Source organism: Sparus aurata, chromosome 7 (genome assembly GCF_900880675.1).
Source record: "Sparus aurata chromosome 7, fSpaAur1.1, whole genome shotgun sequence".
Classification (NCBI taxonomy): Eukaryota; Metazoa; Chordata; class Actinopteri; order Spariformes; family Sparidae; genus Sparus; species Sparus aurata.
Window position 1 is genome coordinate 33,930,345 of NC_044193.1, and position 22,694 is coordinate 33,953,038.

A 22,694-nucleotide genomic window follows, 5' to 3' on the forward strand; every position below is an offset into this window, starting at 1 on the left:
ATGCATGTATGTATGCATGTATGTATGTATGTATGCATGTATGTATGTATGTATGTATGTATGCATGTATGCATGTATGTATGCATGTATGTATGTATGTATGTATGTATGTATGTACCTTTAGGGTGATTTCAGTGTGGTTGGAAACCACCCAGACCGCTCTGAACAACTTCCTTTCTAAAACTTTGACTGTAGGCACAGTAATTCATTCTCCAGGGCTTCCAGTGGGCTTGCACTAACTTGTTTTGGTCAGATGCAGCATTCACATGCTCCCTGGATGGTCCCCTTTCCAACCTAGAAAGCTTTTCTTCCTACTTTGTTGATTTAGTTTACTTCATTAGCTCTTATTGTGGAAACAACATGGCCACTGCATACTTTTTGTGTGTGTAAACTTTTGACTGCGACTGTTTCCACCGAGGTAAGGATGTCATATAACCAGGAACTTTCGCAGTAGAATGTTGAGTGTTTTCCTCTTACATGAGGTTGATATGTTTTTGGATAAATATTGCTGCATTTGGGAGCATTAATGTATGCCATGTATGTATGTGTGCCATTTTACTGCAGGGTGAGATCATTTTAACTACTTCATGTACTGTTGGCTATACTTAAATGGAGTTGATTGCTAATAAGATAGTGATAAAAGTATGTACCAGAATATATTATCTATATTTATTACCTGTTTATTACCTTGAGATTTCCACCAAATTTGGATGGAGGATGTGTGGGAAAAAAAATCTGTTATATTTAGGTGGCTGGATGTGTATGAATAGGTCTGTGACTAGGTGAAGGTTACAAGTGTTGTAAAGTTCTTTGAGCGGTCAGTAGACAGGAAAAGTGCAATAGAAATACAAGACCATTTACTGCCTGGTTTGTAAAAGACATCATATGGGCTAAACTGTCTAATGACTGTTCCAACTGGAGAGCAAGGTATTATGAATATTATTTTATACTTAAACAATATCACATGATACTGGACAAATGAGAATCCCCGCAGCAAGGTACAGTGTGTTTTGAAGGGTTGACCAATGATGTCATGAATGTATATATGAAATAGAAACAGGTCAAAGCACTATTATTTTGCAGTGCATAGTCTCACTTGTCATTGTCTGCCTGTCGACTGTGAACACGAGGGGCTGTAAGTAAGTGAGTGCCACATTCAGGGCTCTCAAGTAACATTGCTCTCAATAGTGTCACTGTCAGCTCCACACGATGGCTAATGTTCTCAAACAGCAGCCTCTCATGAAGGACCGGAGCAACAGGTAGGGCTCGAGCCTGTATGCATTTTCTTTAGATTCTACTTCCTTATATGAAGTATATAGAGTACCATGCAGCTGATACTGTTTTTATCTTTCACCTTTCTCTGCTGCAGAGTCACGTCCTTAAATTTTAAATGCATATCATGAGCTGTTTATTTCTGCTGTCATTTTTCAATTGTTAAATGTAGTGTTCTCTGGACTATGCATTGCATTATACTGTATCTGCATACTCCAGAGTATTACTCCATCTCAACAAAAATTGTTATGACTGTAATTCTCTTTTTCAAGTAAAAAAAAAAAACAAAAGAGAGCAACTTTAGTGCTGGTTGTGTGGTATATGTACCGTGTGTTAACATCTCAATTTTCTGAGTAGTATCTAATTTGTTAAGAAATGACCTTTTCATCAGTTTCTACATTTTCTACTTCTACTGTAATCCTACATCTTGTTTTTGCCAACCTGCATACTTCCCCTTTTCTAGTCAATTGAACTAGATGGCAGCTTTGGCACTGAATCTCTTTCAATGTAGCATTGCTTATGTGCTCTGTGATATGCCATCTACATACAAACCTGCTCACTGAGGTTAAATTATGCATCTCGACGTAAGATATCTGTTTCCAAACTACTGTGTCTCTGTCTGCTCTATTTTCTGATTTCAATCTGTCCTCCTGTAATACTGACTCTTGTCACCAGCTTCTGCTCCCTCTTCCCCCAGCAGCTAACCAGCATGCAGCAGGAGCTGGGGCTCCACACCAGGTCCTCAGGTGCTGCCCTCCATTCAGCCATTTTATGCACTGAGAAACATTTTCACAATTCCAAGCCTCTTACTCCAGCTGAACACACCCCACACCTCACAGGCCACCATGTCCCTCAATGGTTCATTTCCCAACATCAATAGCATTACACATATGGAGATCCAGACGGCCTCGAGAAGCAGGATGTTAAACAACACACAGTGCAACAATCACAGAAGAGGTAAAGGTTAACCCATTCCCACAGTAGGATTAGAGAATGTCTTTTATGTTGAACACCTTACCTGGCCCAATTTAAGAGTTGAGCCTTCCTCAGCCTTGAAACACATGGTTTCAGATATGTTATTCCCCCAATAATGACAGAACAAAAAACTTTTGTGTTTCGTATTTACATGTATTCCAAGATCCGGTGGCCATGGCTAGTCTAGCTTGGCATAAAGATTGGAAGCAGGGGAAAAAAGCCAGCTTAACCATGTTAAAAAATACGTTACATGTTGATTTAGCCTGTACATGACCAGACATTTTGATAGTTATTGGTTTTAGGTGGAGTTAAGTGCTGGATCTATTTCTTGACACACAATGATGTATCCATCAGCTTCTTTGCTGCATCTGCAGCTATGGCTATTTGTTTGTACCTAGTACCCTGTTTTTCCTGTACTTTATGTGTTCATTAGTAAGCTTTAGAGGTGTGGAGCTTTGGGCTATGCAAGGCCCACCATGCAGTGACTCCATCGTCATACATAGGTGCAGTCCGAACTTAAAGGTCAGGGGTTTCAAAAATTAAGATCAAGAGGAAATGTGATTCTAATGTTTCTCTTGCACTAAATTAATCCAGTGACTGATAGAAAATTGCATGAAGCAGCATGAATGATAAGAGCTTCCCCCAGTGCTGTGCACATTTACCCAGGAGGCACAGCAACTAATGCAGAGGCACATCAGTCACGATCTAATGTTAATTAATGCTCTGTGTTCTTCTACACATCCAAAAGTTCACCCACCCACCCACACACACACACACACACACACACACACACACACACACTCCTTATTGTGGTAGTAAGGCCACCATCTTCCTGATGAATCCTGAGCACCATCAGAGCAGTCTGAAAAGTTTTTATTTCACGAGCTAAAAGTTACATTCTGTGCCATTATACATTTGAAAGATAATATTTAAATCCCTACATGCATTTTTGGCTAATGCCACAAGGGGTTTCAGTGAGACAACACACAAACTGCACCTCTGGCTCTGTAACTTGGAAACAAGACTGATAATGATCATATTATCCAGGGAGCATGTGAATGCTGCATCTGACCAAAACAAGTTAGTGCAATGAATGTTGAAGAGACTCAATACAATAGGATACACTTTCAGTTGTCTGGGGTGTGATGTCATCGGGAATTACTCAAGGGACATTATACTCAGTTCTAATTTACTTATAACTTTTTGTTACATTTTAAAAACCATAACAGCCTTTAAATACTGATTGGCCATAAGATACGCAGTAAGGTAAAATTAATCTTTATCTGTTCAGGGATTTCTTTGATCTGTTTTGATGTGTTTGACATGTTTCCTTTGTCAGATAATGGAGTCAAGGCCGAGCCCTCTTCAGGTCAGTCACACCCCATGAAGGCTTCCAGGACTCACAATGAGCTTCACAAGGAACTACTACTGGCCCACAAGAGGTAGGTACCATACAGGAGCAACTCAATGGTCAGATTCTTTCTAAGATTTTCATGGATGAACTCTGATGTGATTTCTTTGGAAGCCATAAATAGCCTTGGGTCAAACATATTTTTTCTTCCGTTTTTTTGTGATGAATTGAATGATAATCCTGAGTATAAAAGTATTTGTTTCTTGAAATCATCAGTTAAGTATCACGTCATGACAATATAACAACTGTTGTTTTCCTAAAGTAACAAAATCATTTATCATGAGAAAAAGTCTTCATAGGATTCAAAAGGGTGGAACACCACATACACACCCATTTGTTGGGTGGGTTTGAGATTATCAAGGCAAATCATATGAACTTTTTATGAACTAGTGTTTTACATATTGATTTGATATGAATTGTGCTTACATTATGACTACTGTAAGCCATAGGTGTAACAGAATCATAATCGAGTGCTTTTTTAAACATTTTAGAGTAAGACACCTGTGAGGAGTAACTGGCTAGTGTGTTTGTTATGTTATATATGTAAGACTGTGATGGATTTAATAAAAGCGGCTAAGAATGCTTTATTTGTCCATTCTGTGTAGCGACAGAGCACAATAAAAATATATAGTGATCAGCTCAAAGCAGATGTGTTACTGTCCAGTAGGCTAATACCTCTTGTTGGCTTATTGAAAAGAAATTACCCACATTGGTGCATGTTTGAATGGTATGTCTTATAAAGTATGTATAAGATTAATGTTCAGTCTGATGCACTGATAAAAAATAGATACCCCATGATCACACCATATATGCATGGTGGCATTGTACTTCTGATCTCTTAAACATTAGGCTTTAAGTATTAAGAGGGAATGTCATTTAGTGCTTAATTTCATTACAAAGAAGCATTATTCCTTTGTACATTAGACCATGAACAAAGGGCCATTAAACTCAATCTTATCTCAACATTTTGTAAGAACATATGTGCTTTTGTCTCCATCATCTAAATGCATCTTGTGCTCTATCCTCAGTAATTCTTCTCTAAAGCAGCTGCCATTAAGAATGCATGAGAGTCTCTTTCTCTCTCTCACAAACTTGGAATTATACACCTTCTCTCCATGCTGCTGCAGCCCTTTAGACCATTAGGAGCATGAAGCAGTGTAAGGTGATATGTTCATAGGAGGACACAATCAGCTGGTCTGATAGCACACACTGTGCCAGTGAAAGCAGTGGATCTTTTTGTTGTTGCCTGTTAATCTGACCTCACAGTTCACATACATCTGGCCAAAAAACTTCTAAGCAGAACGTACACACAAATGTATTTGAAAATTTCCAGTCTCTCATAATCCTAAAATGACCAAATCAAACAGTCTACCATGAGTATTTTGGTTCCATGCAAACAGTAGCTGGAGACATTATCGTACCTCAGACAATGGCTTGTATTTTAACCCAATTTATGTTGATGATGCATTTAAACACTGGACCATTTTCAGAAATTGGTTTTAGCCAAGGTGATTCATTCATCACTGATTGGCTCGGTTGTATTGTGTATGGATAGCAAATTCACATTGCCTTGTGTTATCATGGCTTTATGGTTAAGTGAAATCACAAGACGACCAAATGTGGCACAATTACCATTCAAAATGGCACTGAAGATCTGTACATCGGAGGAACTTTTAAACATCAGACAATCCACCGTCAAGTTTACTTTTACCGTGCCTCTAATTGGAGGACCAGCAGCTCTGAGTACTTGTTAAATTGAGACAGAATGTTCACTTTCTGGCCAACAAGGTAGATAAAGTGCTGCTCCTCAACAGAGAAAACGCAGACTTTTTCCAATCTGCTGCCCTGTGCTTACCTTATCTTATCTGGTGAGCACATCCTAGACACTGCACCATATCCAACTCCCCTAAGCGTAACTTGGAGAAGTAAAGAAAAGATAACTCTTGCGGTGATAAAAAGGCCTACCATCCATGACAAAGTGAGAAGTGCATGATTTAACATTAGGAAATCTCTACACCAATCTTTTATCGATTCAAAGCAGTTTCCACCTTGCCTTAACTTCCACGACAGCTCGGTTGCACGATTCGCTCAGAGCAGTTGGGTATCTGCAAAAGTCTGTGTTTGCTCTGTTGAGCAGCACCTCATCCATCCGAACATTAGATTTAATAAGAGTAGTTTAGAATCCACACTGTACCTTTTAATCCAAAAGAGAGCCGCTGCTTCTCCAACTTCATCTTGGTGTAAAACTGAAAAAAGTCTCTAGTTTTGAATTGTCTGATGTTTAGAAGTTCTTCAGCCTGCAGACAGCTTAATACATAACAAATGAACAATTTTGATGCTGCCATTTTGGATAATCACGCATGCATGTTATAATTATATATATATACATGGAGATGACATGAAATGGAGATCACCTGAGTGCAGTGAATGTGTCTCAAGTGATTGTAGTCTAAAGACACCTGTGTCACTGGATAATCCGTATATCCCTGGTTACAATAACACCATGAACACGAAAGAACACTCCAAGCAGCTCTGTGAAAAGGTTATTGAAAAGTCAGGGTGCCATTTAGCTCAGTGGGTAGAGCAGGCGTCCCATGTACAGATGCTTTGTCCTTGCTGCTGCAGACCCGGGTTTGACTCCCGGCTCGGGTCCCTTTGCTGTGTTTCACTCCCCCTCTTTCTCATCCTGTTTCCAGTCATATCTTCAGCTGTCCTGTCAATAAAGCCAAAGGCCAAAAAAATATATTTGAAAAGTATGAGTCAGGGGATGGATAAAAAAACATTTTCAAGTTACTGAACATCCCCTCTGAGTTCGGTTAAATCCATCTTTAAGAAATGGAAGGAGCACATGTGTAAATCTGCCTAGAGCAGGCTGTCATCACAAACTGAGTGACACAAGAAGAAGACTAGTGAGGGAGGCCACCAAGACAGCCTATGACTACTCTGAAGGAGTTAAAAGCTTCAGCAGGTGAGATTGGATAGACTCTGCATGAAACTTCTAAGTGCTGTATCGTAGGGATCTGGACTTGTTTTAGTTTTTTGAAGATGTTTCACCTCTCATCCAAAAGGCGTCTTCAGTTCTAACTAACTGGAGGGGAGGTCCAGGCTTTTAAACTCTGTGTGGGAGTGTCCTTACAGAGTTGTTAAGGACACGTGTGAGCTCTGAGTTTCAGAGTTGTTAGGGCCACTTGTGGGCTGTTGACTTAACCACCCTTCATGTGGGTTGCTAGGGCTAGGTGAGCCAGGGGGCAATGGTTGTTAAGCTGTCTGGGGAGGGAACTCAGTACTGCATTGTAGGTGGATAATAAGTAATGTCGTAGGCCACCTCCTCTGTTCAAAGACGGCCGTTCAAGTTTGACATATATGGAATATTTTACTGATCTTTCACTGCCCTCCTGTGTTGAGCCCTTCATTTATGGAGAGGTTGTTTTGTCTCCCTAATGTACAAATACTTATAATACTAATAACTACATTTCTCTGTGTATGCCAGCATGTTGGTAGGTTTAAAGTTAAAGGGATACGATGCTTAATGAAGAGCCTCCTGACTTTCCCGCAAAATAAGGAATGGTGATGTAGTTATGTTTTTCCATCTCCTCCTGTCTGTCAGCTCTAGATCTTTTAGAGGTTTTGACAAAGGTCCTGTTTGGATAGCCACAGGTTTTAAATGCTCCCCTGATTTATAGGGCATGATATCAGTGTTAACAGTGCATTTGTGTTAACTCAACCAGAGTAATATGTATAATCTTTAGTTGTACATTGTAATGTTCTCTATACGTCTATCAATCCCATTTCTGCACATGTTCTCCCCATTAACGTTGCTTTTTTTCTGCCCTATGCATTCCAGATGTCAAGATCACATTGGGGTTAAGAACCAAATTAAAGATGAAAGATATTTCAACTGTCTTTCACAATACGCTTTTATGATTGTAGCGACACCTTTTCTTGCTGAGCTAAGTCAGGATGAAAATACTTGTATATTTCTTATTTTACTAAGCTTTATGTGTTCTTTTGGTGTCAGGTAAGTCACTTGGATTAACATCTAACATTTAACAACTTTAATGCAGTTGTTGAGGCCATTAACATTTAATGAAATATATTCAGGTTTCTCAAAAAATATATATATTGTCCTAGGTATGTACAGTCAAATTATGTGTACAATATATGGTTTTCATGTAATGTTTGTAGATGAGCCTTATTAAGCTTATTAATGGACCTTTATGTTGGGAGTTGTATGTCCATTTTGCCACAAGGGGGCGTTGCCTTCCTAGTGAGACCGGTGTTAGTGTGGTTGCATGTATGAAGGTTATTATAAGTTTTGTTGTTTGATACAAACTTGCTAATCTTGTCATATTGCTAGTTCCATTGTGTTTTCATACTATTACGCTAGTCATATTATGTTAGAAACATGCATCTACAAATGCAGTTATTAAAGCTGTAAGCAGCCACTAAAAAAATGTATTTCCTGTCATTATAATGTGAACAATGCCAAATGCATGGACAGTGGAAAATATTATTGTTATTGATGAAAGTGGCTTTTGTTGTTCTGAGATTTGATAATTGTTTAGTTTTGGTTTGATGAAGAAAGCCGTGGAGTAAAAAATGTAGTTTAACTACAAATAATGACACAAGCGAGTCAAGGACACACATAACCTGCCTCAACGTTATGTCTACAGGCCTCAAAACCAGGGCCTGTTACATGTACATGATCTAAGCTATTAACTTCCAACATCACTTTGTAAATATGTTTGTTTTATGCTATACATTGCTTCAGAAGAAGAAGAAGAACTTTATTGTCATAGTAAAGGTATATACAGCAGATGCTGTTAGGCTGCCTGAGAGGAGCTCAAATACAGTGCTTTGAAAAGTATTCACCCCCCTTGAACTTTTACACATTTTGTCACGTTTTAACCACAAATGTAAATGTATTTTATGTGACCAACACAAAGTGGTGCATAATTGTGAAGTGGAAGGAAATTGATACATGGTTTTATTTGTTTTCGACAAATAAAAAACAGAAAAATGTGGTGTGCAAAAGTATTCATACCCCTGAGTCAATACTTTGTAGAACCACCTTTGCTGCAATGACAACTGCAAGTCTTTTGGGGTAAGTCTCTACCAGCGATGCACATATAGAGACTGAAATATTTGCCCATTCTTCCTTGCAAATTAGCTTGAGCTTAGTCTGATTGGATGGAGAGTGTCTGTGAACAGCAATTTTCAAGTCTTGCCAGAGATTCTCAAGTTGATTTAGGTCTGGACTTTGACCTGGCCATTCTAACACTTGAATATGCTTTGATCTAAACCATTCCATTGTAGCTCTGGCTGTATGTTTAGGCTCGTTGTCCCGCTGGAAGGTGAACCTTCGCCCCAGTCTCAAGTCTTTTGCAGACTCTGACAGGTTTCTTTCAAGATTGTCCTGTATTTGGCTCCATCCATCTTCCCTGTCCCTGCTGAATAAAAGCATCCCCACAGCATGATGCTGCCACCACCATGTTTCACAGTGGGGATGGTGTGTTCAGGGTGATGTGCAGTGTTAGTTTTCTGCCACACATAGTGTTTTGTATTTAGGCCAAAAAGGTAAATTTTGGTCTCACCTGACCAGAGCACCTTCCTCCACATGTTTGTTGTGCCCCCACATGGCTTGTGGCAAACTGCATTGCTTTCTCTCTCTTCTTGCCACTCTTCCATAAAGGCCCGATTTGTGGAGAGCATGACTAATAGTTGTCCTGTGCACAGATTCTCCCACCTGAGCTGTGGATCTCTGCAGCTCCTCCAGAGTTATCATGGGCCTCTTGGCTGTTTCTCTGATCAATGCTCTCCTTGCCCAGCCTGTCAGTTTAGGTGGACGGCCATGTCTTGGTAGGTTTACAGTTGTGCCATACTCTTTCCATTTTCAGGTGATGGATTGAACAGTGCTCTGTGAGATGTTCAAAGCTTGGGATATTTTTTCATATCCTAGTCATGCTTTAAACTTCTCCACAACTTTATCCCTGACCTGTCTGGTGTGTTCCTTGGGCTTCATGATGCTGTTTGTTCACTAATGTTCTCTAGCAAACCTCTGAGGCCTTCACAGAACAGCTGTATTTACACTGAGATAAGTTTACACACAGGTGGACTCCATTTACTAATTAGGTGACTTCTGAAGGCAACTGGTTGCACTGGATTTTATTTAAGATATCACAGTAAAGGGGGATGAATACTTTTGCACACCACACTTTTCTGTTTTTTATTTGTAAAAAAAAATTAAAACCATGTATCAATTTCCTTCCACTTCACAACTAAGCACCACTTTGTGTTGGTCTGTCACATAAAATCCCAATAAAATACATTTACATTTGTAGTTAAAACATGATAAAATGTGTAAAAGTTCAAGGTGGGTGAATACTTTTGTAAGGCACTGTATAATACAAAGGAAGAAGATAAATAAGACTTCAACCCAAGGAAACTATTCTCCTTGTTCTCTTCTTTCCTCACCCCTCTTACCCATTTCCCTCTTTCCTTAAATTAAATTTACAGATGTTAATCTGTCTTTTGACTTTTCCACCATATCTAACTCAAGCTCTGTCTCTTCATCTATGGGCTAAGGGGTCTGGCACTGAGCAGCAGGTCAGAACTCCAGCAGGTGCTGGAGAGGAGGAAGAGGGTGCAGAATGACCGGGAAGACGAGGGACAGAGCAGGACTCCTCTGGAGGACGTGCTGCTTAGACGTCAGCAGAAACAACTCGAGGTAATACAACTAGGGCTGGGCGATTAAGCGATTGCGATCATTTTCATGATAAAAATGTTCACAATAACAATGGTAAATGTGTGACATTTATTTTTGATGCAGTTATTTTTGAATCCGTTTTCCTCTGCCTACAAAACACTACACCAACAGCCAATCGCACATCAGAGAAACAAATGGTTGATGCATATTTCTGGCCTAGCCCACTCACTCACTCACTCACTCACTCATTCAGAATGATGGTGACCAGTTGTGTGTCTAGCCGACACAAGAAAATAAGCGGTCCGACTAGCGAAACCGAATGCAAGGAAACTGACAAAGACAAGAAATTATACAGAAAAAAGGTCTAACCACTTCGCTCATTTGTAAAACTAGTGCATCGCCCGTAGGAAGCACGGATTCCTATAGAAAAGTGGGAGGTTAAGTAGCTGTTTCATGGATGGCCCAATGAGGCTGTGTTTGAAGGTGGGACGTCAGGGATATAATTGGCCATTTTTGACTACTTTTGATTTTACCATTATATTTCACCTTAAAAACTATTTACCTTGTCTTGTTTGGTGTCATTGTTTTCAGCACAACCTCACGTGTGACTGTACAGTTATTTTTTCATTTTGACATACTGTATTAACATAATTGGACCTAAAATCACATAAAACATAAAATCAGAGTAGGAAAAAGTTCGATTTTTTACTGTGAGAACCACAAATATGTTTAACAAACCATTTTTATTACTTATAATGCAAATATAACTTGTTGTTTGACTAAATTTGTGCATACGTGTTTGAAATTTACAAAGTTATATTAACTATTTACATTTAAATGCAGGCAATGCCTCAGGCTCAGGTCTGCCTGAGCTCCTCCAGCTCAATGAAGAGCTGCACTGCCTGCTCCACATTCAGCAGTCTGTTCATTGTTTTGACCCACAACACAAAAAACGACTCCACTACACACTAAACACACTACACCAAACACTACATAACACACTAACTACACACTCCAAACACGCTAAATGTCACAAATCTCTCAACTCTCAAAACTTGCGATCTCTATTGCGGACACTTTCGTGACAAAAGCCTGTTTTAACCGTTTCTTCCTGCACCAGACACAATGCAAACGTGACGGCAATGTTCACGAAAAAGCGTGGTGGACATTATTTACTGTAAGTCCAGTTTTGGACGTGCCGTCGCGTCCGTCGACTCAGGAGGTGGGGCGTGTGGGTGGGCTAGCAGCTAACGTTAGCTACACACGAACATACACAGATTCCTATTCCAGTTTGTTGTCCTTGCGTATCCGGATCTCCTCAGACCCGAACAGACTCGGTCCAGACTCGTTTAGTCTCGTATATCAACAAGAGTCAGTTTAGATGCACAGAACAGAACAGAACCGAACCGCCGGCAAAATCCCGGTCTAGCTCGCGCCGCTGCAGGTATAAACCGCTTGTTTCTTAAGGTGTCTCGTGGAGTCGGGCTCTGCAGCGATTGGCTCTGGTGCGCACATGGCTGTGGTTGCTACGGTTGACAATGCTAGCAGAATTGGTAAAGTATTTATGAAATAATTTATTAACGTTATCATTGCAGTCCAAACAAATCTGACGTCGCACACCCTTGAACCAAGCAGCAGCTATGTTGTAAGTCTCAGGTCAGTTTGTAGGGGTGGGCAGATCGATCCAAATATCGATAGTATCAATACCAAGGTGAGTATTGGTATCAGATCGATACTAGCGTGATGTGATAGATATTTTTGTTGTAGTTTCTCTTTTATAAGTTCAGCAAATCACTTGTATTTCTTCACAGAGTTTGTGTGATCGCAGCGTCTCTCTCAGTCCTTATGTGCAGTGCTCCTCTCCACCTCTCTCACTCTGCTCACTCAGGTTCACTGTGTGCCCCTTAATTGTTTTACTGGAACTCAAAAATACATACTTATTTTAAGATATGTAGCCTACCTCATACCTGAAGGATGAATATGGCAGAATATAATAACCCTTTTGTATATCTGTTGAAGGAACATTAGTATTCCTATTTAGGCTACATGCAGATAAGCTATAGATTTAATTATGTTAAATATAATTTTTTTATTTGACTAAAATCCTGTGTTTTATTATTATCATAATCATGATCAACTAATTAAAAGGCAAAAGTACAAAATCATTAAATGATCGGGAATTTCCAAGTAAAAAGTATCGGTATCAGTATCGATATCGGCAATACTGACCCTGTAATTACTTGGTATCGGATCAATACCAAAATTTGCAGTATCGCCCACCCATATCAGTCTGATCCTGATCCGCAGAGATATTTGAGGAACACACACACACACAGACAGACAGAGATTCTTTGCTTTTATAGAGAGATAGTTTGGCAACCTGAAGTCTGACAAAGGACAGACCAGCATTAGGTGCAAATTGTGTCCACCAACCTCTTCCATCATCTCAAAAGGTACCGTCCTAAAGAGAACTCCAACAGACCAGCTCCACTGCTTCTACTAGTCGATCTTCACTTTGACAACCAACAATCGAAGCTAATGACTGTCATGGATTCTAAGTACACTCTGCCTAGGCGAAAATATTTTTTCCAAACATCAGTCCCTCAGCTGTACGCAGAGTGGAGTGTCAAGGTGGAGCAGCAGCTCAGAGATGATATGTGGTGTGGTCGCACGTCTGAACCACATCAGGTCTTACAGGACAGGAGGCTGATGAAGCTGAACTGAACAACTACCTGCAAGCTCAAGAATGTGCAATATTCACAGGATACAGTAGCATAATCATCCTCAACGTTAACATTTGTATTATTTTCTTTAATCATTGTTCGGTTCAGTATACTACCTCTAAAATGCCTGAGACATGTTTGAAACAAGCTATTTGTTGTATGTATTTATCATTTTATATATTCATAAAGCCATTTGGTTGGTTGGTTGTGTTGGCTATTTGTCATCAAGTATCTGACAATAAATAATTGTATTCTATAAACCATAATAACCTTCTGGTTTATTTTGGGTTCTGTCCTAAGGGGAATACTCTTAAAACTGCTAATTCAACATTATTATTATTATTATTTTATATATATTGTAATAATTATCGACATCGATCAATTTTAAAAAAACATAATGTGATAACAGTTTTGGCCATATTGCCCAGCCCTAAACACACTGTGAATTTGGGTCTATAATGGTTTCAGCAGAAAATGTTTCATTAATCTTTTCATGCAAACGGTCACTTACTGTAACTATTAAGTGTGCTAACTTTTATTCACAGAATCAATTAAACACATGGATAATAAAGCTGACAGTGGCTGTTTAAATGGTACACAGTACAGTTTGCCCCTCTACACATAACCAGCAGTATTAGCTGTGCTCACAGCAAGGCAGGTTTCAGAGCAGAGTGAAGATGCAAAGTAACAGAGGTATACTTGACCAGTGTAAGGTAGCATGAAAGCTCCAATGTGGTTGACTGATCTTCAACCTGAGGCATGTACTATGAATCAGGATTTGTGGTTGGCAAGATTACTTTAGGGTTGACACTGGGTTTTCAGTGTTATGAAGCTGGTTCACTTCTAACCAGGGTATGTCGCCATGGCAACATAGGCTGCACACCAACCTGCTCCAAAGTAGGTTATGTTCAGGATAACGGATCAACCCATATAAAAGCTCTGCAGTCTGACCAGTCAGTTCAAGGTTACGTCTAAGTAGGAGTAGGAATTCCACAATGTCTATTAAGATGCATTACTTCTGCTATAAAACCATACAACATATATCTCCCATTAATGTCATACGTATCTGTTCTGAGGAAGATATCTTGACGTAGCAGTAACTTCATAGCTGGGCAGTAGTATATTGGGTTGCCTCATGGTACTTTTAACATTCTTCCTATTCTCCCTTCAGAACTGCATAATAACTTTACTTTTTATAATAAATTCACAGTTTTTATCAGAACAGTAACAGATATCTCAGTCTTTCTGACTTCATATGGACTTCACCCAGGTATTTCAGGCATGTCCCTATGTCCTCTCCCTGTTGGGCCACCTGATACTATCTTCATTGTTCAGTTTCTCTGCTTTGGCTGTTCCATTTCCTTATCAGGCATCAGGCTCCTATTTCTGAAGATGCTGCTCCCTCTGTTCTCTGGCATCTAATGGTTCCTCTCCATGTTCCTTGTGGTTTGCGTAAAAAGGTGGGAGATGGAGAAAGAAAGTGTTATCTTGTGCATGTGATCTTTGCGTAATGGATGTGGAGAGCTGTTCAATAACGTGCATAAATAGTCAGAGATTATTTCCTTGTGGTGTGTGTAAAAGGATTTTGGAGCTAATAGAGTTGCGTGTGACATAAACGTAGATGGTGCAGTGACCCAGGTTCATGCCAGCTGACCAAATAATGCATTGTTATAGCGTTATTGTAAAGTTTAATTATTAGCGCATATTAATCTGAGAACGGATTCTGTCTGTGTGTTACAGACCCTGGCTGTGTGCACTGAAGTGTATATGACAGTAAAGTGGTGAATCTCAATCTATTTATTTATTTTCAAAATGTTTTTTAAAAAGGCCTATAGGCTCATAGGTTTTTTGTCCAAAAAAACAAACAATTTTTTCACAGCACTCCCTGTTCAAAATCACTTCCAGCAGCCCTGCCACAGGTCCTTCTTGTCATACAGAGTTTCCCCTCCTTTGCCTTCTTTGCAGGCTCTCCCTGGGGCACAGCCTATAAGCATCATGCATTCAAAGTTGCCACTTCTCAGAATATTCTCTTTGAAGGGGAGCTTTCCCATCGGCCTTAGCTTTCTTGGCAAGGGACCTGGGCATGGCCAGCAGTGTCCTATTGAACTTTTCCACCTGGCAATTCCCCTGTGAGTGATATAATGTGGTTTGGACTCCTTAAAGGGATAGTTTGGGTTTTTTGAAGTGGGGTCATATAAATTACATATCTATAGTCGGTCTCTTCCCTACCGTAATTGCTGATCAGCGCAGCCTCAGTTTGGAGAAGCAGAGAGCCGCTCCAGCCCAGACGCTACGGAGGTTCTACGGTTGAGAAAATGTAGTGCCTAAAGAAAGGGCGGTCTGACGGCGATGTAAAGCGGTGCGAATTTTCTCTATATAAGGTACACTTGGACTGATATAAATTTTTTTAGGTGAGCCTTGTTTTAGGTGCTTAAAATTCCCTTTGCATCTGGACCCCGTTCACTGCAGTACAAAGCTGAGCGTCTGGGCTGGAGCGGCTCTCTGCTTCTCCAAACTGAGGCTGCGCTGATCAGTGAGTACGGTAGGGAACAGATCGACTATAGATATGTACTTTATATGACCCCACTTCAAAAAACCCGAACTATTCCTTTAACTCCACTGTATTCCTCAAGTTTAGCAATGAGTTTGTTTTCGAACTCCTTCCCCTGGTCATGATGGAGTTGAGTGGGAAAGCCAAATCTCAAATAAAGTCTCTATATATTAGCAGCTGTTTTGCCTTACTTATCTCTAAAGGGGAAGGCCTGAGCAAACTGTGTGAAGTGGTCCATGACGACAAGAATATATTCATACCCCCCATTAGATTTCCCCTAATGTAAGAATCAATGGCAACAAGCTCAAACAAATAGGTGGTAATGATGGTGAGGAGAGCTCTGGTTGCCTTGTCAGGACTCTTGTCTTTCTGTACAGTAGACCCTCATCATTAATGTGCCCCTTCTGTCTTTCTCGTGCTAGCGAAGCTATATCTTTGTTGTGAGCCTGTTTTCCACCTTTTGGCCAGTGGTATGAAATGACATATTTAAGCATCTCAGAAATGCCAACTTTCCTGAGTGTATTTGTTATTTTTTCTCAGGGGCAGTTAGAGTCATAGCATGCTGTATCTGAAAGAGCACTGCCCAAAGCCCCTCCTACGACGCATCACAATGTTTGATGAATGGCTTCTCAAACCCTGCTAACGTCATTCAAGTGGTCCTTGAAAGTTTAGGAGTGGGCCAGGTTGTGTCCAGATGAGGCAAGTATTTTTTATCTCGAAGCCCAGCCCAAGCATTCCTCCATTGACCTCTGAAACTCTGCAGGAGCCGAAGATAATCCAGAAGGGATTTGCACCAACTTGTAGAATCCCCATGGTGTAACAGAAGAGGGTGACTTGGTGATAGGCTATTCATTGGTCAAGTGCCAAAAGCCAGGATCTTCACTTTAAAGTGTTAAGCATGTGTTCTATGCACAGTACTGGATGGGGTTGGGGATTTACTTCCTATTTAGCCCCCTGGAATCACAGCACAGGAAGAGGCTACTGTTGTTAGGTTTGAGTTTGCTAGGACCCAGATGCAGAGACAGAGCTGGCGAAGTGAAAAAGGTTTATTTAGAGGTGTTGCGAAGGTGATTGGTAGGTGCAAGGTAGAGTTGTAGTCGGGACTCGCAGACGGGCCGCCTGGGGTTTGGCCAAGCCGGCAGGCAGGCAGGCGGCGAAGCAGTGTGACGCTGGGGGTTCTCTTCAGGAGACGCCAGACAGGACAAGTGTTAATAGGAAAAGCACAAATCATAAGACAGGTAATCGTAGACTTAAGAACGTGGTTTTTAACGGCACTAGTGATCACCATAGGTTACTGGATAATCTGGCAGCGAGTAGTGGGGAGTTATGTATATGGCAGGTGATGAGATCAGGAAGGGCAGGTGCGCTGCTCTGCTGCTGTCGCCACGCCCTCGGCCACACACACAGGGAGAGAGCAGGTGAGGGAGAAGAGGGAGGGGAGAAGAAGGCAGACAGGAGAAAAAACATAGAAAAACAGGACAGCCACAACACTGTCCCAGCGGCACCTTGATAACTGTCCTTTTTTTTTTGCACAGAACCAATGTGACTGGAATAAGAGGATTTGGACTTCCTGACATTATCCAGCCCCTAGTCTTTATGGAGTGGCTTTGGTGCTGATTTATTTGTGCGTCTTACAGGTGTGGGGTCACTGAGGCAGATTTTGAGCTGCTGTGAGGGTATGGTTCCCACATCTTGCTCCTCCATCAGTAGCTGTCTCATTTTCAGCTGTTGTGCTGGGGAAAGATGATCAAGGGGAACACCTTCAGTGCCAAGGTTTGTTGTGTTTATTTTATGTTTTCTTCCTGCTTTTCTCTTGCTGGTGTGGACACTCAGTGGTTGGCATTGCTGTTACTGGCTTTATTTCTGCTGGTGTATGTAAGCTGTTCATATAGTTTTTGACTATCTGAGTTTGTCCAGTTACGGTTTGTGGGGGCAGCACAACCTCATGATTGGCAGGGTGAAGTGGGACCAGGTACCTTGACTTCTAACCCTTCTGGTGACTGTGGATGTGAACTTTTCACGGTCCCTACACCTGGCGCATCCCCTTCACTCTTCATTACGTTAAAAAACACTTCAGCTTTCTTGCAGTCAAAGGAGAGTGCTTTGCTGACAGCCTCCGTTATAGCTCGTGGTGGGTCTATGCCCCTCTCTAACAGATATTCAATCACATTGAAAACTTCTGCCACTCCATCTTCATGGGTTACCAAAAATGGCACTAAAAGCTCTAACTGTGGGGCCTCAGATGCAGGCAACCGAAACTTGATTTCAACCCATCCATTAAAGAGGATTGGTGTCTGATTCACTGCCCTCCCATCTAGTGAACCAGGTCAAAGGATCTAAGTTAGGCTTCTAGCTGAAGCATGTAGGATGTTCTGTTGTCTTCAGTTCTCATTTAAGAGGCAAACCTTTGATTAAGTGTACCACAATGCTTTTGTTTCCACTTGTTTCCACTTCTCATCAATGAAAGAGCTTGGCTGTTTGTCTTGGGGTGAGGAGATTGATACTGATAGCTTTGCTTGCCTTGTCTTGTGTGTTAGCTGACACTTTTGCCTAAAAATTATAGATGTTGTCAGTGATGAGCAGTGTTGGGGGGGAAATAATCCGTTAGGATACTCGGATCACTTTTTGTGTTGTAACAAGCAACGGAAAACGTTAGTTCTTTAAGTAATCCATTATTTAGTTAATTTCTCATAAATCCAAATCCAAAAAATGGTTTTCCTTTACCTTTGTCACCACAAAAAAAGAAAATCCCTGAGGCACTTGCAATGTTTCTGCTGCTCAGCATGTGGTTGTATGCCAGCGGATGGTAAACCTGCAGTTGTGTCAATGTACATATGTAGCTAAGTAATTCAATGTCACGAGATGGCAGAGAGGACTACAGAGCACTGGGGGTGACATGGTTTTTGTTTTTTATTTAAATGCGCATGCGATTTACTAAATGGCACAAAAGTTATAACATCTAATTCCTACAAGTCCGAATATTTTTGACAACGGAGTCTGTGTGCTTAAAGGATTCTGATAAAATGCCTCCTGCTTTAAATGAAACCATGTAAGGCTATGCTTTAACGTATGTCTTTGTGATTCATACCTACATTAAAGAAGCAAATAATTGAATGGTCTCCATCCATGACTCTAGGCCTATATTTTACTGACTGCAACTGTTTAAGCTTTCCACTCTCACAGATGTATGGATTTTTCAGTTAGTAATTTGTTTTATAAAACAAAAAACATATCAATTTCACCACCCAGGCTCTGTGAAGGAAAGTATTAACTTTGTGGAATGAACAAGAACAACATCCCAGTGAAATAAAAGTTTAATTGTTTGTATGTAGGTATGTGTCTTGAAAAAAATGCATTATAGTTCCATTTTTAAACATCATATATTCGGGAGAGCCCACGTTGTATTGTTTCCATAGAAACAGCTGTGCTTAATACTGTATGTCTGTATGCCCAGTTCGCTGTCAGATTGTTAGTGGAAAAAAAAGAGCTGTAAATGTTACACTGTGTTTTTAATTCCTTTTATTAGGCTGCAGAGTTACTGATTTTGGGCCTTAAAGAAGGCCAAAATGACGCTAGAGTCAATACATTCAAAAATACATGTAGAGTTGGCTAAACGCTGTCCAGACAATATAACCGACATGCACAACGAGTCCCAAAGGTGTTTTTTAACTGTAATTTTTGGTAAGTCTAAAGTACTCTAATGCGTTACTTTTGTCATTAGATAACACAGTAACAGTTACTTTTTAATGGCAGTAACCTTGTAATGAATTTAGGTTCTCTTAAGAGCATTGTTACTCAACACTGGTGATGAGCCTATAAACATCCTTTTGCTGCTGGGATGGGAGGGGTTTTAGCAAATTACATCATCAGTGACTGCCAGATCAGTAAGGTCTTGATTTTATATTTTACATTAATCCTGTACCCACATCTCTGATGAGCTTTCTCTGTATAATTTCAGTACTGTACTGTTCATCCCTGCCTGATATTCTAATTGATGCTAGGAATATCCCCTTAAGCTCTATTGCCTTGAATAGAAAGTTCGGTGGGGACTTGTTATTGTCTTGGGTTAAATCAATCAACCAATGGTAAATATCAGTGAAGCTACAGTATCCTCTTTAGTGCCCCTTTAAGATACAAAGCTGTGAGAGGGTGAGTTCTGTTTTGGTCTCTATCAGGGAGGCTGAGGCCCAAGCTAATGGCTTTGACTATGACTTCAATAATTTCTGCTCACTGTGACTTTTTTTCAGTCCCATTTCAACCTGATGGACCAGATTACAGAGAAGCTTTGTCTTTCTGACCCTTTCTGCTGCATCCTCACTGGCATTATTATCGACCATCTGTGTTTGGTCATCTCTTTCTTTGACTTAAGCACTCCCAATGAAGCAGACCAGGAGCTCATGTGCTACCTCTTCACTTTAAAATTATCAGCCTCTCCACTTATTGATCTGGGCCCGTATTCACAAAGACTTTTATCTTAACGTTAGGAATACTCCTAAATCGGACTAAAAGTTTTTATGTAGGAGTCGTTTCTTAAAAGTAATTCACAAAGCTGCTGAGACCTACTTTTAGTTATGAAAACAGTGAACTCCTAAACTAGAAGTAACTCTCTGTTGCTATGGATGACGTCATTTTATAAGCACACACTTAGAAGCGGTGACAATGGTGATTGGTTGTTGAGTGACAGGGCAGCCCATTGAAAAGTCATTTAGGCTACGCAATGCATGAAGTGAAAATAAGGAAGTTGCCTACAAGCCCATGACAAAGCCTATGGAAAGATATTGGATAAAGAAATGTATTTATGAGGAGAATTAAGTGACCTCCCCCCCCCCAAACAAAAATGCTTCGGACAAAAATGACAAATTAGAGGATTGCGATGAAAAACGTGAATTGTCAATAAAAGCGGCATTTGCTCGAGAAGCTGCGTCAAACCACTCTCCATTAAAATTCGGGAATCATGTGTTGATCCGGGCCATTTCCCAACAATGTCCAGTATATTGTTACGTGTTTCAAAGACAATTTGTGTATAGATGGAATGCAACTTTTTCCGGTTGACAAAAGCCCTATTCACACGGGACTAGTATTACCTGGGGACCTCCAGTAATTTGTAATAATTGCGGAGGTCGTCTGTGATCTTAATCCTGTGCGAATCTGCCATGTCCGTAATTTGTAAAGTAAAAATTCCACCGCAAATTACCTACTATATTTCACCAAACACAGAGGTCATTTGATAATATTAGTCCCGTGCGAATCGGCATCTCTGTGATTTGGGGTCGTTTTTTTGTTTGTCTTAAGGTTTTTTGTGTTTTCCACCTTCTTTCTGCCTTTTTCCCGGTCAAGAATTATGGAGGCTGTGTTTGGAATTATGAATGAAACTTTTGACAGCATTTTGGGTGCAAATTCAGGAGGCTCATCAGAAGAGTGAAATCTCAAAAGATGATTAGATGGATTACATGCATGGCAGCATGCGGTAAGGAACATTTTTCCATCTTTCAACAGGCTCACCAGTTATTATATTAAAAATATCCATATCTAACTGTTGTGCTGCTCCAGCAAGGGCTCCGGTGCGATTGACTCGGGGGATAATGTCAGTAAATTCGAGTTAAAACACAGACTTTGCTTATCCTGTGTGAATGCGCAGCACGAAACACGGACGTGATGGGATAATTTCTAAATCACTTGAGGTCCCCAGGTAATACTAGTCCCGTGCGAAGAGCTGCATTTTCACCGTAGCCAACCACCGGAGTGTTGCCAAACATTTTAACTCCGGCGTTATTGGATTGTTTCGGTTGGTTGGGGACGTTATTGCGTCCCTCACCAACACAACCACAACTTCAGTCCCTTCACGGTCCATCCGACATCGTTTTAATAATTCCCTGTCATTTAGCATCTCCAAAACATTGGGCTGTGACCAGGTCTTAGAGAGTTAGGATTCCTCTGGACTACTTCTAAGGTCTCCCAGACTTAGGTGCTACTTTTAGGCTTAAAATGTTTTGTGAATAACTCTTATTTTCAAGAATTAGGAGTCCTACAATTACGACTGACACGCACATTATTTTTAGGAGTTGCTCCTAAATTCGCCTGTTAGGAGCTACTTTTAGCCTTAAGATTCTTTGTGAATACGGGCCCTGATCAGCATGTCTTTCAGTTGAGATTTAACAATGTAAACACACCTCTTGCAGCTTAAACCTTAACTGCAACAGGTTCTCATTCAGTGATCTTGCAGTTGCTCCAGCTCTATTGTTTGTGTTTTTGGTCTATGATCATTGACTGCTCACTCAGTAGCACCGGTGATCCCACTTCTGACACCAAATTTAGTTGCACACTTCAATAATGAAACAGCGTGTGGACCTAGTAGTAGACAGACTATCATCCTTCAAATAATGACTTGGGATTACAGTTATTAGACTGTTATGTAACTTTGCTATACACTTTTGAGGACATTACAGGGTTTATTATGTGCCTCTCACTGCAGTAATGACACTGTTTGATGTTGTTTACAGTTAGTCATTTATGAACTTCTTGCTCAAGGAAACAAGGAGCAGCTCGAAGAAACGAGCAGGTCTGCAGAGCTGGAAGATCCTGCTTCATCATTGTACCAAGTGACAGTGACAAGTCAGTCTGAAGTGGCTGAAGATCTCAGTTGTACTTTGTAAACCGTGTGGCTGTCTGACAAACATGTTTTCTCTGCAGTCCATCTTTCAACTATATGACAATATAAAATCATTAGTTTTGTACACAACTGTTCTTTACTTTCCTCCTGAATGGACTGAATTAATGAATAAATCGTGCCTGTAATATCACATTTATTGCTCTTACCATATCCTACATGTACACATTACAGAAAACATTCAAAATGCTACAGAGTTCCCACTGTGTATATCTGATCACATCACTGTTCACACTGTAAATATCTTAGCCTGATCACATCACTGCGCCATACATTTTCAATGGGAGACAGGTCTGGACTGCAGGCAGGCCAGTCTAGTACCTACAATCTTTTACTACGAAGCCACACTGTTGTAACACGCACAGAATGTGGCTCGGCATTGTCTTGCT

At 40.5% G+C, this 22,694-nt stretch overlaps 1 protein-coding gene across 8 annotated transcripts in view; it reads left to right on the forward strand.

Annotated features, from left to right (window-relative positions):
- The first annotated feature begins 71 nt into the window (after positions 1–71).
- The window catches only part of LOC115584365 (actin-associated protein FAM107A), a 31,282-nt gene continuing 8,659 nt past the window's right edge, over positions 72–22,694 (forward strand). Inside the window, exons 1-4 of one of the 8 annotated variants that reach the window (XM_030421731.1) lie at positions 72–418; positions 1,970–2,229; positions 3,587–3,689; positions 10,238–10,385. In XM_030421731.1, the coding sequence (XP_030277591.1) occupies positions 2,118–2,229; positions 3,587–3,689; positions 10,238–10,385 (363 nt within the window). In that variant the 5' untranslated portion in view covers positions 72–418; positions 1,970–2,117. Of the gene's footprint in view, positions 2,230–3,586; positions 3,690–10,237; positions 10,386–12,817; positions 13,354–22,694 lie in introns of those variants that run through there. The other 7 variants (XM_030421736.1, XM_030421732.1, XM_030421738.1 and 4 more) reach the window with 7 other exon arrangements.